General features: G+C 34.2%; 1 protein-coding gene across 1 annotated transcript; it reads right to left on the reverse strand.

Moving 5' to 3' along the window:
* Positions 1 to 1648: 1648 nt before the first annotated feature.
* On the reverse strand, positions 1649 to 17422 carry LOC127558056 (neutrophil collagenase-like). The gene is made up of 10 exons (XM_051991290.1): positions 17216 to 17422; positions 15314 to 15558; positions 14033 to 14181; positions 13824 to 13949; positions 9494 to 9655; positions 8771 to 8888; positions 8092 to 8225; positions 5298 to 5457; positions 3247 to 3350; positions 1649 to 2823 (listed from the first exon to the last, which is right to left on the reverse strand). The coding sequence occupies exons 1-10, from the start codon at positions 17420 to 17422 to the stop codon at positions 2720 to 2722; spliced, it is 1509 nt and encodes a 502-aa protein (XP_051847250.1). The 3' UTR covers positions 1649 to 2719.
* Positions 17423 to 17856: the final 434 nt, after the last annotated feature.

The following is a 17856-nucleotide window of genomic DNA, read 5'->3' on the forward strand; positions in this document are numbered from 1 at the left end:
TTTTAAAAATATTTATATTTATATTGAATTAGAAATTTCCCTGGAAATCTGTGTATCTGCAAGAGAAAAGGACAAAGATGACCTGTGATTTCATTGGTATAAGATACTCTTGGGTAAGGATCCTTCTTCTACCAAGGCAAATCAATGCCTTTACCACTACTTAGTGGTCTATAGTATTTTCCAGAACATCAAGAGGTTAGACCACTTGTCCAGGATTTGTCAAAGGTGAGACTTGAAATTTTCTAGCTTGTTTTCTTACCATTATGCCATATTGGTCTCATTTACTTTTTTAAAAATTAATTTATGGAATAAAACAAGTGTTTTCATCACATAGTATAATAAAAAAAGACTAATGCACATGAAACTACAAATCTCCTGTACACAACTTTTTATTCCTTTCAAATATACAACAAAAATTATCATGTCATTTAAAAAAATTCTTCTTTCCTCCCACCCTGGACATGGCTAACGTTAAATACAAATAATTATAGATAGATAAACAAATGTAAAATTGTTCTATACATTTATTTAGCTTTCTTTGGATACAGATAGCATCTTTGTTTATATGTCCTTTATATTTGAGTTGGACATTTATGATAGAATAAATGATTTTTTTCAATGTCATTATTAAAGCAATATTGCTATTGCTGTATACTCTTGGTTCCGCTCATTTTATTCTTTGCTGTTTAGTATAAACCTTTCCATATTGTTCTAAGATTATTGAGCTCATCATTTCTTATAGCACAATAGTATTCCACAATTATATACCACATCTTCTTCAGCCATTCCCCAATTGATGGACAACCTTGCAATTTCCAGTTCTTTGCTTCCACAAAGATAGCTGCTATAAACATTTTAGAATATAGAGTTTCTTTTCATTTTCCCCATAATCATTTTTTGGAAATACACCAAGAAGTGAGATTCATCTAGCCTACCATTTTACTGGTAACTTATTAAAAAAACAAACTAAGGATTGTTACCAGGAAGGAAGAATTAATTGATCTCTGAAATCACTTTCTGAAGCAGTACTCATATTGTCCATACTGAGCTCCCAGAGCCTTACTGTTAGTTCTAGAGACCAGAAAGGGCAACCAGATATCTGTTAGTTCTCAGTAACTCAATAATGCTACCTCAAATATGATAATAATATTCTTACTAAAATATATATAGAAAATATAAATTTCATAAAAATTTATGATCTCAATCAACATTTGGTAGTGTAATCAACCTCAAATTTTATATGAGTAAAAATAAAGAGAAAACTAATAAATCTACTATTTATTTAGAGATGTTTAAAATTTTATTCAACCATCAATATGAAACAGTATGTGGACTCATTATTATATATCAATAATTAAAAATAAAAAATTGTGAGACATTTAATATTTGAATGCTATTTTTAAATTCTAGACACGCTAGAATTCAGGGGTCCTCAAATGGGCCAGATGCAGCAGCTGAGGACGTTTATCCCCCTCACCTAGGGCTATGAAGTTTCTTTATTTAAAGGCCCACAAAGCAAAGTTTTTATTTTTACTATAGTCTGGCCCTCCAATAGTCTGAGGGACAGTGAACTGACCCCCTATTTAAAAAGTTTGAGGACCTCTGGTTTCGATAATGTTTTCAAAAAAGAGAGTCAATAACAAATTCATCAATTAAAGAGCAGTTTAATAAATTCAACAAATTTTTATTCATCAACATTGTGTGCCTCAAAACTCTTCTGTTTATGCAATACATCCTTTTTATTCATCATGAGTGACTTTTTGAGAATTAGGATAAACAACAGAAGCGGCAACAATGAATGCAACTAAAGGATGAGAATCACAGAAAAGTACAGTTAGAAACATGGAAACAAAAGGAAGAAATCCATAGTTTTCCTCATAAATGAGATTAGGCCCCCTCTATAAGACTACATTTGTTTTCTTAGCCCTCAATTTTTCTCATCAACTCTAGCCAGATTCAAGAGAGTTAAAAACCAATCACCTTAATTGTGGAGAAAATGTAAACAATTTACATTGGGGAAAATGGTACTGAATTTCCCATCATTCCTTGGGGCTATGGCCATAGCTTGAGCCACCTTCCTCTTTCAACCAACACAAAATTCCAAGTGCTTGGGCATTAAATCTAGAAAGTCAATATGTCAAGAACCTCTGATTTCCTCCTTGTAGGAACTCCTTTCTTTGGAGGCAGATTTCAGGTAATTCATATCTTATGATCTTACAGAGTTACTTAAAGCTCAAAAAGGATAAATTTCTTGTTCATAATCACATAGTTAAAAATTATCAAAACTGGGACTGGAATTTTTTGACTCAGCTGTTTTTTTTTTTAAACTCAACCTCTCTACATAGCAATTTAGGAAAAGAAGATGGGATTTGTGGGTATCAAGCATCGTAAAGTTCAGATAATAGATTGCTAAAATGACAAAGGATGTGCATATAACAAGGATTCATGGAGACTCTTCTTGGCAAGGATCATTTGTTAGTTAAAGAGAATGTGCCTTGATTATGATTGGGCCAGGATAAAAAAAGTGTTGATTAAATCTTGTTCCTCTTTCACAATTGAAATTTGAACAGAAACAATGACTGGAAAGATGACAGAAGACAATAACAACAGCTGACAAAGTCTAAAAAAGACCTTAAATATTGAATATTCACTGACAGATTTAAAAAAAATTGTTACATACCAAAAATATCTTACTTTTAGCCTACATTTTAGTCATATCCTATCTACAATTTAACAAGCGGTTGCTTCTTCCAAGAGCAATGATTCTATTAGTATGGAGATCAAATTTGTAGTATGTTGGTCCACTAAAGAAGTAGAAATAATCTAGGAGGAAAAAAGAAATCAAATAGTTATCTTACAGATGTGTTCAAACTTTCAATTGAAGGAAAATACACTTGTTAGCAGACAAACTGTAAAATGTTATGCTTTTTCTTTGGATCTGTTATTTCATTGCTGTGGGCAACATCTAGTGTGAAAACTCCCACTGCCATGTAGGGACTGGCAACTTTCTGATAACTTAGAGCCTTAGTGCCTAATGCACTCAGGATTAATGTAACTGGCTCCCTGTCACAGAGCTAGCAATATTTGAATCTAGAAATTCCAGACTGCATGGCCAGTTCGCTATCATACATATATTATCCATGTTGCCTCTGAGTGTTTTTGGTTTAGACCTATTTCCCATTTTAAATGTTATTTCTAAAAATATAGTTTTAAAAATGCTCTCACAAAATAGATAGTTCTACTTACGATTTTTCTGGAAAACAGCATCCACTCTGTTTTCCAACCCTTGAAAATTATCTGCTATATTTTTAGGATAACCAGGATCCATAGCAAATCTTCTATTATCATATCTGGAAAAAAATAGGCTTATAATAATCAGAGAAAATTTGACCCACAGAGTAGCTAAGTGTCTTGTCCAAGATGAAGTAGCCAGTAGTAGACTCAGCACTAGAACCCTAGTCTCCCAGTGTCAATTCTACTTCTAAAGTAAGAGATCTTATGGTTTACAACGATATTGATATACCTGCACAAACCATTGCATGAGCACATGTGTTTTTGCATTTAATACAATCCTGGTGTTGATAATCACAGTCACCAAATTCTCCGAGTCATCTACAAAATATTTGCTTCAGAAGATTAGAGTTGAATCCCTGAAGAGCATTTGAATTACATTACTCTTCCTTTTCATTGTACTACAATATTTCAGCCCGGTCTCATGTGTTCTCTTCTTGTATAGAAGCCACCATTAATTTGATTGAGGAATTTTTTAAAAGGAATTTTCACACAGATCCTAGCTTTAAAAGGACAACATATAAATCATGGAAAAAGCACTGACACAAGAGTCAAGACCCTAAGTGATATGGCACTTTGTTATTTTGATGAAATCATTAATTCATTTTTATGACCACTCATTCCATGAGCACAGGGCAGAACCTCTTTGTATCATTTCAGCCTTTGTAGTAATCTCCAGATCACTAGTAATATATTTTGCACCACTTTTTGCATACAACCATTGTTAACATACTGTTATAAATTGATGATGTCCTAAATGGTATTTTGGAGAGGGAAAGAAAAAAAAAAAGGATTGATCCCCGAGGCAAACAGGGAGAAGGCACTGATAGACATCAGTTTAGCTTCATGGTTCCACTCTCTGGGGAGGTTGTCCAGTTTGAAATCCAAGTTATGTCAAACTGCTGATATCCATCCTCTGTAGGAGGTCTTAAACAGTCTCACCTTGCCATGCCCTGTCAGAAATCTCAGTCATGTCTTGAGGTTAAATTTTCCCTATAAAATATACTTATGAGCCATCCTAAGGCTGTCGCCTTCCTTTGGGTCAGCCTGCCAGGATACTCTTACTCATGGTGTCTTTCCCTTCCCTTCCCCGTGGTCCCTCTCCAAATTCCACTATGCTTCCCAGCCCCATTTCTCCTCTTTATAGCTAACTAACTCTTTTAGAGTACTAAGTCCCTTTCAGGATTTAGCCTGTCACCTAAGGACATGCCCCAACCTCATGGGGTATTTCCTTTTTCCCAACTAATTGTAAGTTGCTCTGACGAGCTTGTCATTCATATGATCTCCCACTTTATTTCATATTTACTATTCCTGGTATTTATCGTATCTTTTCATTTTGTCTGTAACCCATTCCCCTAAATAAATCTACCTTTTACTAAAGAGAATGGCCATGGCAAATTCTTCACATGACTGAACTCCAACTTTTGATGCCTACCATTATCTAGGTCTACATCACCCACATCATAATTTACTTAGAATTACAGCATTCTTAAAGGGAATTAAGGGACTTAAAGATAATCTAATCTAATTGGCGAATTTTACACATAAAGAAAATGAGATCAATAGATGTAAAGTGGACCCAAAGTCAAATGGCTGATCGGGAACTTCAATTTAAAATTTTTGACTCTGAAATCACCATACTTTCTCATCATGTTTCTCGTTTGTGCCATTTTTCTTTTTGAATCTTTTGACATAGATATTTAAAGATTTGTAATTATATATTACAGCACTGGGAGAATATTAATGTTGAAGAGATGGGTTTTCTCAAATAATCCCCCAATCCCTAAGGAACTCAGAGCAAAACCTTCACTGTTTCAGAAAATTGGACTATTTTTTCAAAAATTTGAGTATGTCATAGCAACAAACATTCTGCTCTTTGGAAATAACTGGAAAATGGAATTATCCATTTTCCTCTAGATTTTTTTAAAATGTTGTCAAAAAAGAGTAAGGAGGATCTCCTCTCATCTCAAAAACAGATTTCAACTTCTAGAAATATAAATCCTTACCTCCAGTATTGATGCTTTACAAAGAAGTATATTTTTCCTATGTAATAATTTGAAACAGCTGCATCAATGGCTTGCACAGTTCTTGGGAAGTCAAAGTCAGAAATGTCTCTGGGGTAGCCAGGCCTGATATCATAGCCTTCCAGAATCCAGTATTGTCTATCTATAAACAGTGATGGGAAGCCATTATGTAATCCTCTTTAATTTCTCTGAATAGTTTCTATCATAATTTGCCTCACTGAAAATTCATTATAAAATGAAATTATAGCAAATATTTTATTTAGTTATATATGTGTGTGTGTTTTAATAATTAAAGATATACCCATACTGCAAAATCATAATTAATGGTACCTTCCATCACCTGCAGAATAAAAATCAAATTCCTTAGATTGGCCCTGTAAGATCTGGCCCCTAAATAGCATTAACCTCTGTGCTCCAACCAAACCTATTTATTAAAAAAAAACAGTGATTCACATGCAAAAACTTTCTTATAATTACTCTTCTATTCTCATTGTTTTTTCCATTGGGTATGGCTTCCTCTCTGCTCTTTTCATTTCAAAGTCATAGCTTTCCTTCCAGCTCTAACAAAATTTTTGTTTCCTTTACTATCTATTTGATACCCAGTCCAGAATAATTTGTTAAATTGTTATTTTGCTTTTGTGATTTATGGTTTATCTAGTGAGACTGTAAATTCTCTGAGGATAGAAGTAAAGTTTTATTTTCATCCCTATTCCAGGACTTTCTCTGTCTCTTTGTCTTTCTCTTTCTCATTGTCTCTGTTTCTCTCTCTCTCTCTCTCTCTCTCTCTCTCTCTCTCTGTCAATTTCTGTCTGTCTGTCTCTCTCTATCCCCTTCTCCCTTTCCCTCTCTCCTCCCCCCTTCTCTTTTTTCCCTCTCTCCCTCTCCCCCATCTCTCTCTTTCACTCTCTCTCTCCCTCTTTCTCTAACCTTTCTCCCTCTTCCACCATCACTCTTGCCCTCACTTTGGCTCTCACTCTCTGTGTGTCTGTGTGTCTGTGTCTGTGTCTGTGTCTGTGTCTGTGTCTGTGTCTGTGTCTGTGTATGTCTGTCTGTCTGTCTGTCTCCCCCTTCTCTCTCTTTCTCCATTTCTATTTCCTTCTCCCTCTTAGTTTAGCACAGGCCTTTCTTGGAAACAGTAGGAATCCAAGGAATATTTTCAATGGTGGTGACATCAATTCTTTATCTTGCTAATATCTATAAAAGAACTTTTGTATTTGTTAGAGACTTCAGAAGGGTATACACCCACCAAGAAGAAACTAGATTTTACTTTCTGATACTCTCAGCATTGTAGTCTTCTGTCTATTAATCTGGTCCTGGATATGTAGGAAATGAAATAAAGCAGATGCTTACCTCCAATGTCAGCTTCCCATTTATAGGTTCTCAAAGAACCTTTTTCTTGGGAAAAACCTTAAGTAAAATGATATTCCTAAACATAGATAATATTTTAGCCCCAACTTTGAAACACTGTAGCATAGTAGATAAAGTGAATATGTTATCTTCAGAATTAAAAAAGCCTGAGTTTCAGTCCTGCTCTTGACATAAAGTGGGCATAAATCAAGGGCAAGTTACTTAATCTCTTAGTGTCTCATTTAACTCTCTAAGATTCTAAATTAGAGATGAACTGCCAATTTATATCAGTATAGGAAATTTCCACATTTTCCATATTTAAGAAAATCACAGGGCTGAACACCCTTCCCTTGTCAAATCTAGGCATTATTATAATATGTATATTAATTATTATATATTATATAAATGTTAATTAGTAATTGATATAATAATGATCAATGATTATGTTATATTATTAAAGCATTGAATAATGTTTAATATTATGTTGTACATATTTAACCCATATCAGATTATTTTCTGTCTTGAGGAGGGAAAAGGTAAGGGAGGGAGGAAGAAAAATTTGGAATACAAACTCTTACAAAAATTAATTTTGACAAGGCAATTCCAATAGACTTGGGATGGAAAATGCCATAGAAAACTATGGAGACTGAATATGAATCTAAACATTGTCTTTTCACATTTTTGTTTGCTTTTTCTTTTTTTCCATTTTTGTCTAATTCTTCTTGCACAACATGACAAATATGAAAATATGTTTAAAGAGATTGCACATATTTAATCTATATCAGATTGCTTGCTGTCTTGTGTAGGGGGTAGATAAAGAAGGGAGGGAGAAAAACTTAGGACACATTCTACAAAAATGTATATTGAAAATTATCTTTACATGAACAACATCAATAAGATTTATTTTCAGTTCAGTTCTAATCTCCATCTCCTTACTATTTCAGCATTCTATTAAAGTGTTCAGTGAGCTCATGTTACCTCAGCTGACAAGAATTTCCCACTATGGCACCTTTAAGGGTACTTCCTCTAGAAAATCATAAATGGCTGATATAGCTCATTGGAAGAATCAATTAATAAGCAGTTATTAAGTGATTACTCTGTGCCACATAACATGTAAAACTTTAGGGATACAAATACATGGAAACGAGAGAGTCCTGTTCTCAAGGAACTTAAATTCTAATGAATAGGGACTAGATTTGGTATTTCATTAAATTTGTCTAGAGCAGTGATAGGATGGAATGTTCAAAGTCATAAAATTTGACAGAAGTGGACTACTAAAAAAAATAATTTCTTAATTTTTTATTCCAAAGTCTAAAATTATAGATCCCTGATGTGGGGACATAGGAAAGAATAATAAATGATAACTGAAACTAGTTCATTCCTCTTTCTGGATAGGACTAGGGTAAAATAAAAATCCAGGTGCAATTACCTTTAAATAGAAAAACTAAATCATTTGCAACATCCTCATAAGCAGCTTGTATCCCAGATGGTAATGATGGCCAGAATAAGGAAATCATATGGAGTTCAGGTCTTATTACTTGGCGGTGCTTTCGCCAAAAGTACCTGATGAGAATTTTGAAAAAAGAAAATAAAATTGAGGTTGCAAGTGTCTCTTTAAATACATGAACCAAAATGAATGAAATAAAGTCCCTTCTGTTTGTATTTAATAAATAAATGATTTATCAAAATTACAGAGTAAAATTGATTTAAGAAACCCTTCTTGCATCTTAAACTGCTCCACAAAGATATCTGTAATCACTCCTTTTTTCTAGAACAGAGGTAGGTAAACTATGACTCATAGGCCAAATATGGCCTTTTTGCCTATTTTTATATAGCCTGTGAACTAATAATGGTTTAGGTGAAGTCATACAAAAACAGTCAGTGAGTTACATTTAGTCATAGATCATAGTTTGTCAACCCCTACTCTAGAGGTTTAAAGGAAAGTATAGACATAATCATTAGTTCCAATGAAAACCAAAATAACCAACCAAAAAAAATGAATAGAATAGAAAGGAAAAGCAAAAGTTAAACTAAATAGCTTATTTTTAAAATGTCCTGGGAGACATCTATAAGAAAAAGATAAGGGAAATGTTAATTCAGCTTTATACTTGTCTTTAAAGATTATGACTTCTCCACGGAGAGTGGTGATTGCATCAAACGTCAACTGTGGGTCACAGGTTCTTGGTGTGGTGGGTCCAGTAGGTTTGATGGGATTATTTGAATTACCTTAAAGACAATATTTAAAGAGGCAAGATTTTAAAAAGCTAAAGATTATAAGACTATTGGGATGTTTCTTGAGGTAATCTAAGAGAGAAGACTCTAGCAATAGAAGTGAGTCCTGTAGAGACAAGGGAAATACTTCCTGGAGAAATAAGATTTACCCAAACTTAGTAGGGAGAATGTCTTCACCTCAACTCAATTCAATTTATCATATACTTATTAAAGAGTTTTGATGTATCCAGTTACTAGGGCATCACACAGGTCCAATGCACCACATTGTTTTGGGGGAAGAAAAAGTAGATTATACTTGGCACCAGTGGTGTTGTCAAAGCAGGGATTTTTCTGCCTAAATAGCAGCTCTTATAGTAATGGCTAGAAAAGCATTAGTTGAGCCCTTTAAAATGAAAACAAATAAGTTTATTGATATCTGCAACTTATAAATGCTAAAGGAAGCTGACTCATGGAGAGAATTTTCAAGAGGGTAAAAAGTAAAATCTTCAGAGCATAAGCCCTTTTCTTCAGACATAAAAATGGGCATCGGGTTCAGGTCCTAAGTGAATCTATGAACCAAATCCTAAGAACAGCTGTTCACAGAGAAGAATTTTGCTTACCATAGATAAACTGGATGCCATTAATATCATCTTGAGGCAGTACATAAGTGCTGGGTTCAGAGAAGGAATAAGTGGGGAACATCAAGGCACCAGGATCAGCAGAATGAGAAAGGCCTAATGAATGGCCAAATTCATGAGCGGCAACAAGAAATAAGTTATAACCTGAAAAAACAGTATAGTCGTAAGTTTTCTCTGTATAGGTTCAAACCAGAAATTCTTGAAGGCCCTTCTTCCCTGTATTTAAGATCTTGTTCCCACATAGAACCAAGTAGTAGGAATTAGGTGGTTCCAGGCACTCTCTATATGATATAAGAACAATCTAGTCCATTTTTCTCATGGAATGCTTTGAAAGCTAACCAATTCATTAACATGAGAAAAATGAAGCAGCAGAAGATGACATCATTTGCTCAGGGTTACAGAGTAGTTGTTGGCAAATCTGGGAATTAATTTTAATATTCTTTACATTATATCTCAGTCTTTTTTTTCTTTTTCTTTTTTTTTTTTTTTTTGCTCTTTCTCTATTCTTTGGTTTTCCACATTCTTAATCCTCATCAGTACAGTCATGGCCAGCTTCAGGACACGAATGTGTATGAACATTAAGGGTAGACACAGAGATTAAAAGGAGACATTAATTTTGGCATTAGTCATATGCTGCCTTGCATTGCTTTTTCTTTACAGCTTCCTAAGTTAAGTTCTTTGAAAACCTCAAAACTTTTCCTCAAACAAGAGAAACTCCATTTCCTAAAAAGGCATTTTTACTGACTGTCTCCCATGCCTGAAACTCTTCTTCCTCATCTATGCCCCTTGGCTTTCTTCAAGTCCCAATTAAATTCTAGCTTCTATAGAAAGCCTTTTTTCATTCTGCTTAATTCTAAAGTTCTTCTTGTGTTGTTTAATTCCAATTTATGCCATATATAGCTTATTTTATAGATAGTTCTTTTTATGTTGTCTCCCTCATTAAATTGTGAGCTACTTCTGACTTTAACTTTCCTTATAGTTCCAGGGCTTAGCATTGTATCTCTCACACAATAGGAACCAAACATGTTATTTACTGACTAAATAAATGTAAGCTTTTATTATTTTACACACATTCTACTACAGAAAAATTCCTCAGAAAATGCCTTTGTGTTTTCCCACTTTACCTGTAAAGATTGCCTGGAATTCCCTGTTTACTTAAATCTTATTCATCTTTCAAAGTCCATCTCAAATAGCATTTCATCTATGATATTTTTATATCTCTCCTCCTTACCCCCATCATCCTCATCAACTTATATATTATAGCTCATCCCTCTATACTTTTATAGCATTGAAGGTGTTTCTTGATCTTCCAACCCATCCACTATACAGTTGCTAAACCAATAACACAGATCAGACCATGCTTTTATTCCTTTTCAAAAATATGTAATGGCTCTCTGTTGATGCTGAGCTAAAATATAAAATTCTTGGCTTGGAATTTACCATTAATCTATCAATTTAATTATCCAGGCCAATTTTATATGAATCATTTTTATATTATCACCATCCAGTCAAATTGGTTTCATTGTTGGTCCTTGTGTGTGACATTCCATTTCCATTTTCCACAGCTTTCTACAGGTTATCCCCCAATTCTAAAATCAACTCTCTTCATTTTTATCCTTCAAACTACAGATAAGGTGCCATCTCCTATTCAAAGCTCTTCCTAAGCCCCTTCCTATTTGTATCCTCTCCTTCTTGAAATTCTTTATCATTGACCATAGATCTAGAACTAGAGGGATTTCAATGGCATCCAATTCTATCCTTTCATCTTACAGATAAGAAAACAGTAGTCCAAGAGGTTGTGACTTTCTCATGGTCACACGGATTATAAGAATCAGAGATAAGTTGAACCTAACTCTTCTGATTGCAAAGTTAGTGTTCTTTCCACTATACCATGTTGCCCTCTATACTTTGGGCTTGCTTATTTGTGTATAACCCCAATAGACTATAAGCTCCTTGAAGTCAAAGGCTATTTTGTTTTTATCTTTGTGTCTCTGGGATCTACCATAGATCTACACTTTATTTTTTTAATCCAAGTCTATGATTTTATCACTGTCATGAAGTCACACTGTGGACATACCTTCCATTATTGCAGATCAGCAACTTCTTTACAATTTAGTCTCAGAAGCTTGCCTGGCCACTAAAGGACAAATGATTTTTCTATGGTTGTTTAACCTTAAGATAACTCTTACATTGCTCTTCAATAAACACTTTCCTATTACCTCCAAATCAAAAATAGTTTTCTGTTAGTTTTCTAAGCCCTTGTAGCTTGTCCTCTTCTGATTTTTCCATTCTTTTTGTATTTGATTCTGCTCTTGCTCTCCATTTCGCCAGCCCCTCCTTATCGTTCTTCTTACTGGACATTCTATTTTCTGATGCTGTGCCTTTTCACTGGCTCTCCTCCACTCAAGGAACACCATTCCTTCTCACTGCTACTTCCTGGCTTCCCTGGACTTTTTAAAGACTCTGCTCTAATCTTACCTTCTGCAGTAGACTTCTTTCCATTATCAGCTCACCTCAGTAGCACTGACATTAATCCACTTAGAAGATTTATATTTTGCTAATATGAGGTTATTTGCATATTGTCTCCCTCTTTAGAATAGAATGTCCTTAAGGGCAGACACTGTTTTTACCTTCTTTGTAGCCCCAGCATTTTGTCAATGTTTCTCATACAATAAATACTAAATAAATGCTTATTAATTGACCAAAAATGTCACATTATCTTTCACAAAATAGATAGATATGCTAGGCAAGCTAATTAAGTAAGTTTTGAATATGGCAAGGACTAGATAAATATGCATTGAATTATTAAATTGATATTCCTAGAACTGGTTTCCAACACATCTTTCTGTCCCATGTTTAAGGAAAAGAATGAGAGCCTTCTTGTTCTAATTCTACTTTTTAAAAAGCCAGTGATTTATTGGATAAGGACTCATTTGGATCATTTGCTTCGGCCTATCCATTAAATCTTTCACTTCAGTGAATTTATTTGATGCTTAATAAGTGTTTGTTGAATTTGGCAAATTAAATGATAAGAGTGGGAAAGCATGTTTAGACTCTTTAAGGGTAAATGAAATAATTACATATTTTCTTAATTAAGAGTATTTCTAAATAGCTTTGCATTTTTTGGTACCAAAAACTTAGTGGTTGTTGTATCATAGAAAAAGTACTCATTGGAATTAGAAAAATTGGTTTAAATTCTGCCTTTGTCAGTTTCTAGCTGGGTGACTTTGAAAAAGTAACTTCCTTTCTCTGAGTTCCAGTTTCTTCATTTGTAAAATGAAGGAGTTGGACTAGCTGACTCCTGGTATCCTTTTAAGCTCTATATCTAAGATCTTTCTTTCTTTTCTTTTCTTTCTTTTTCTTTTTCTTTCTTTTTCTTTCTTTCTTTCTTTTTTTTGCTGAGGCAATTGGGGTTAAGTGACTTGCTCAGGATCACACAGCTAGGAAGTATTAAAAGTCTGAGACCACATTTGAACTCAGGTCCTCCTGACTTTAGGGCTGGTGCTTTATCTATTGCACCACCTAGCTGCCCCTATACCTAAGATCTTAACATAAGATGATTTCAAGAGATAAAAATCACAAAGACACAAAAGCATCTTCCAGTTCTAGATGCTATCATCTGTGATCTTATGAGCTGTTCCAGAAATCCCCAAATTCCATAATATTTAAATAAATAAACATACAATGAATTATAAGGTCAGTTGAACCAAGGATTCATTTTTAAAATGCTCAATTAGCATCTATTAAGCATCTAATATAGTTCCAAAAAGGCATGGAGAAGTTGGAATCCGTATGGGTGGAAAAATCCACATTGATGGTTTATATATATCATTGAAGTGTTGGATTCAATCTAACAAGCATACAGTAAGCACTTTTTATATACCAGATACCATTATGAATGTTTGTACATATAGAGAGGAGAATGAGGTGAATAAGATCATTAATACATAGGTTGTTCTCTTAATGTTTTCACATAGTAAAAATCAAGTTTTGGGCTATGATTATACAAAAACAAACAAAAAACAAAATGAAAAACCATAACATGGTTGTAGTCTAAGGGAATTTCATTGTTAGTAGTTTGAGCAATCCAGTTCAATCATGTTACAGTTGAGGAAACTGAGTCTTAAAGTACTCACAAAGTGATTTGTTCAAAGTCATCCAGTTGCTAAGTGTTAAGCTAAGATTTGAACCTGGGCCCTCTAAATTCAGATCTCATTCCATCTTGATTTTCCAGAAAAGAAATGTTAAGAGAACAGTGGAAAAATACTCTCAAAAGTGCCCTTTCAGAAACTTTTTTTTTTTTGTAGCTTACCCCTGGAGTTTGTGGACCAAGTTTCATCTTCATCAAAATGAGCATCTCCTCCAATTCCCTGGCCTGGTTGAAAAGCATGTGCAAGGACTCCACTCTCACCATCAAAAGGTGAATTGTCGCCATGATCTGTAATCAAGATAGAGTCAATGTTGAGAATTTTCTCAGGTTGGCCAAAGGGGCTAAGTTTAACTTAACACACTTCATATTACCTCCTCGGACAAAAGAGATCTTTATGTCAGCTTCATTATTATTTTTCCTGGAGAACTTCAGAGGTGTTGGACCACTCCAGATATTTATGGCTTTCTCAATTGCTGAATCCACATCAGCTGCTGGTATATCTGGTGTGTAGTTTATAATGCTTTTAAATGAAAGGGATGGGTAAGAGACTTATTAATATTAAACTCAGCATTCTATGAAATAATATCTATTTTGTAAGGCATTGTAATTCCTTTTAGAATTAGCTGGGTACTTGTTTCATCCCCTTTCCTAGATAAAAGTTCCTTATGGGTAGGGAACAGAGATCTGTAACTGAAATAGAGGATGGCTAAATTGCATGATGGAATCAGAAAAGCTTCCTGAGTTTAAATCTAGCCTTAGACATTTACTAGCTATGTGACTGTCAGCAAGTCATTTAATCCTGTTTGTCTTAGTTTTCTCATCTGTAAAATGAGAAGGAAATGGCAAATCACTCAATATCCTTACCAAGAAAACCCTAAATGGTGGTCACAAAGAGTCAGATGCCACCATAACAACTGAACAACAAAAAGCCAAAATAGATCTTAAAAGATCATCTAGTTGTAACTCTCATTTTACAGAAAAAAAAAAAAAACAACAACAAAGTCCTTGAGATGTTAATTAATTTGCTCAAGGTCACACAGGTAGGAAGTAGCAGAGCTGAGATTGGAACTCAGGTCTTGTGAACTCCATATTTGTTGCCCTTTGTAGTATACCATGTCATGTTCTTTGTAACATTGATGTCTGATATATTGCATTGAATATAGTAAGTGCTTAATAATTGTTTTATGAAAGTGAAGTTAGTTAATGTCTCACGTCATTTCTCCTTTCTGTTTTTGGAATAAATGGTATACTATATTTTCTACCATTTTTTGGGAGAATGACAGGCTATGAGGTGATGAGAGAAGAATGCAAAGGAGATGTTGGACTAAAAGGAGGAAGGTGCTATTTAGCTGATAAGATGACAGAGAAGAAAAAGGGAAATGATATTGTAACTGATTTCCCCAAACATCAATTCACCACATACAGCAGATGTTTACTGAATTGGATAGATTTAAACCAGATTCTTCTAGTAGTGACCAAATCTTTCTTTAGTGGTAAGCAATGCATAGAGAGATAACCTTAATACTATTATCAAGGTACCACTTAGTTCACTGGAATTGATTCATTAAATATCTGATTTGGGGGAGAAGAAAAGCTGTATAACTGTCATTTTCTCTCTGTATGCTGTCAATCTTAAATACAAAAAAGTTTACCTATATGTAATTTCATTCTTTTTCCATTTTGGATTTCCTTCACTCAGCTTATATCGAGATGCATCAGGAACCCCACATCTGGGCATTTCCATTACTTTCATAGTTTCCTCATCTGGTTGTCCAGTCTCCTCCAATCCAAAGAATCTCTGCATTTCTTTAAGCTTTTCAACCAACTGAGTGTTATTCCTCTGCCGTTTTACCTTATCTCCAATTTTTGGCATATCATAAAATTTTTCCAGATACCTCTGGCCAAAAACAAAGATAAGAAATCTTGTGTGAATATCTCTCTGAGAAGTTACATTTTCTGAATTAGTCTAGGTCCAAATCCAATGTAGATTATCTCCACTTTCATATAGCTGTGCTCTCTCAGAATGTGAGGAAAGCTATGAAGAATATTCCTCTTTCTATAGAACTTGAACCAAAATATGTGGTTTTTTGGAGTGTAAATCCATTGACAACTAACATGACTCATGAAGAGCCTTTGATTATAAAATCGTGTGACCAGTATTTTAACAAACAGACATAAGCTTACACATCCAGGTAGGTGTTGTCACTTTCAAAGGTGTAGCCACCTTAGAAATCTATACTTACACTCTAATTTATTCAATTATTCAATGGACATTAAGAACATTTTTTAGTGGGGCACATTGTGAGCATCAAATAGATACTTAACAAATACTTCATCAAAAAATGTGTGTGTGTGTGTATGTGTGTGTGTGTGTGTGTGGTCAGAACTTTAATCAGAATAAAATAAAATGAATTCTTACTAGGGTTTTGATATGGACAATGGCATACTTCACTGTAAGATAATGCTTCCATACTTTCCCCCATGCTAATTGCTATCTTGAACTTTACCTTCCAGTTCTAAACAGGCATTAGTCCTGAGAAAACACTTTGGTTCCCTTCCCTTATTGCTCTCTTCCAATTGTGCCACATTGTTCCTATTCTTCTCTATGTGTTTATCCTCCTGTTTCTCCATCACCTAAATTTTCCTCTACCATTTCAGCTACTTATAGCTCTATGCCACAGTGTTTATAGGAAATTATTTTTAGAAAATTAAAGAGAAACAATGTTATCATCACCAAACATGTTGAGTGCTTGTAGCAGTTTCATTAATTCCCTTTTTTGGTTGTTATACTGAGCTTTCATTCTGTGAAACAATGAGAAAAAAAATCCCTTACATCTGCTTTTTGATTACTCCTATTTCATAAATAACCCCCAAATCTGGTATAGGCACTCTGATTCCACTATCAGAATCTACCGAATTTATTTTATTCTGTTTTCTTGATTCTAAGCTTTCTTCTGATCCTGGGATCCCTGACCACAAATGAATTCTGTGGATGGAAAACCAATTAACACTAATAACATTTTGCCTTATGTAGTCTTTTACTTAAAATAACCTTGTAAAGGAGGGAGTACAAGTGGTTCATTGTACAGAGGAGAAAATTGAGCCTCACAGAAATCAAATGACATTTCAAAAATCACAGTAAATAAGGGAAATCCAACTTAAAAACTCAGTTCTCCTGGCTTCTAGTATATAGTACTACCCTTCTGTGGAAAATATAAAGGGATTTTTTATGTATCCAATAATAAAAACAATTCATTCAAAAAGGTTCACAGTAAGTAGCACTTGATTAATAGCATTTTAATAAATATTGAAGGCACAGCTAATTTTATCCTCTGCTCTCTGGGGGTGGAGCTGTAAAGAGATAATGTTCACTATTTTAAAATATTCTAAATCACTGAATCATTAAGTTGAACCTAAATCAAATTACAGAGATAATAATCCCATTTCTAACATTCACATAAGGACATTGAAGTGAAAAGGGAAGCAACATCCTTTTAACTTCTTGAAAACAAGATATCAGCCATCATAGTAGATCATTCAAAACCAGTTTTTACCTGAGCAGTTTCCATTTTTTTCTCTTTAAGGCTTTTAGGAGAAACAGGAAAAGCTCTTGAAAGCTGTGTATGAAATAAGAGAAGAAACAGAAGGACCTTCTTCATATTTGGGATGATTTCCATTTCTTTCAGCAGTACTCCTTTCCCCATTAGGAAAGTCAGGCTCTTTGGGTGAGGATCTTCTTTGCTTGCTTCCCTTGGGCTCATACCCTACTTTACCCTTCTCTAATGTTCTCTTTTATAGAACTGATAAAGCAATATTCAAGATGATGGTTTCTTCAGAAGTTATGAAGCAACTCCAGCTTATTGCACTATTAATTTTGTAATTTTATTCTTTGATTTATCATAAGGAAGGGAGGAAAGAGACTTTCAACAGAGAAAAGAGATTATTCTTTCTTTGATTCCTAGCTCTGTCATTCAGATGTTCATTTTAGCAAAATTATAACATAAGATAAATATATATAGGAACAGGAAACTTTGGCAGTTTTTAGGCAAAAAGTAGAACTTTTCTCCATATATAAGATGCTGGGATAGGTACGTTGTGCTTGCATTCATCCTACCTGTATTATAGACTTCTTGAGTTCTACCTACCTTATTATTCATGAAAAGATTTTATGCCTAATGACAGGACCGTGGAGATA

This window comes from Antechinus flavipes, chromosome 3 (assembly GCF_016432865.1).
Source record: "Antechinus flavipes isolate AdamAnt ecotype Samford, QLD, Australia chromosome 3, AdamAnt_v2, whole genome shotgun sequence".
NCBI classification, from domain to species: domain Eukaryota; kingdom Metazoa; phylum Chordata; class Mammalia; order Dasyuromorphia; family Dasyuridae; genus Antechinus; species Antechinus flavipes.

Bases quoted from the DNA above. Each gene is read 5' to 3' on its own strand.
- LOC127558056 (XM_051991290.1), bottom strand. From the start codon at position 17,422: ATGAGCCCAAGGGAAGCAAGCAAAGAAGATCCTCACCCAAAGAGCCTG. The intron at 8,889-9,493 runs GTAAGCAAAATT...ATTGTCTTTAAG, and splicing joins TGGCATCCAGTTTATCTATG to GTAATTCAAATAATCCCATC. The intron at 3,351-5,297 runs GTAAGGATTTAT...ATTTTTTTCCAG, and splicing joins GTAAAGCATCAATACTGGAG to ATATGATAATAGAAGATTTG.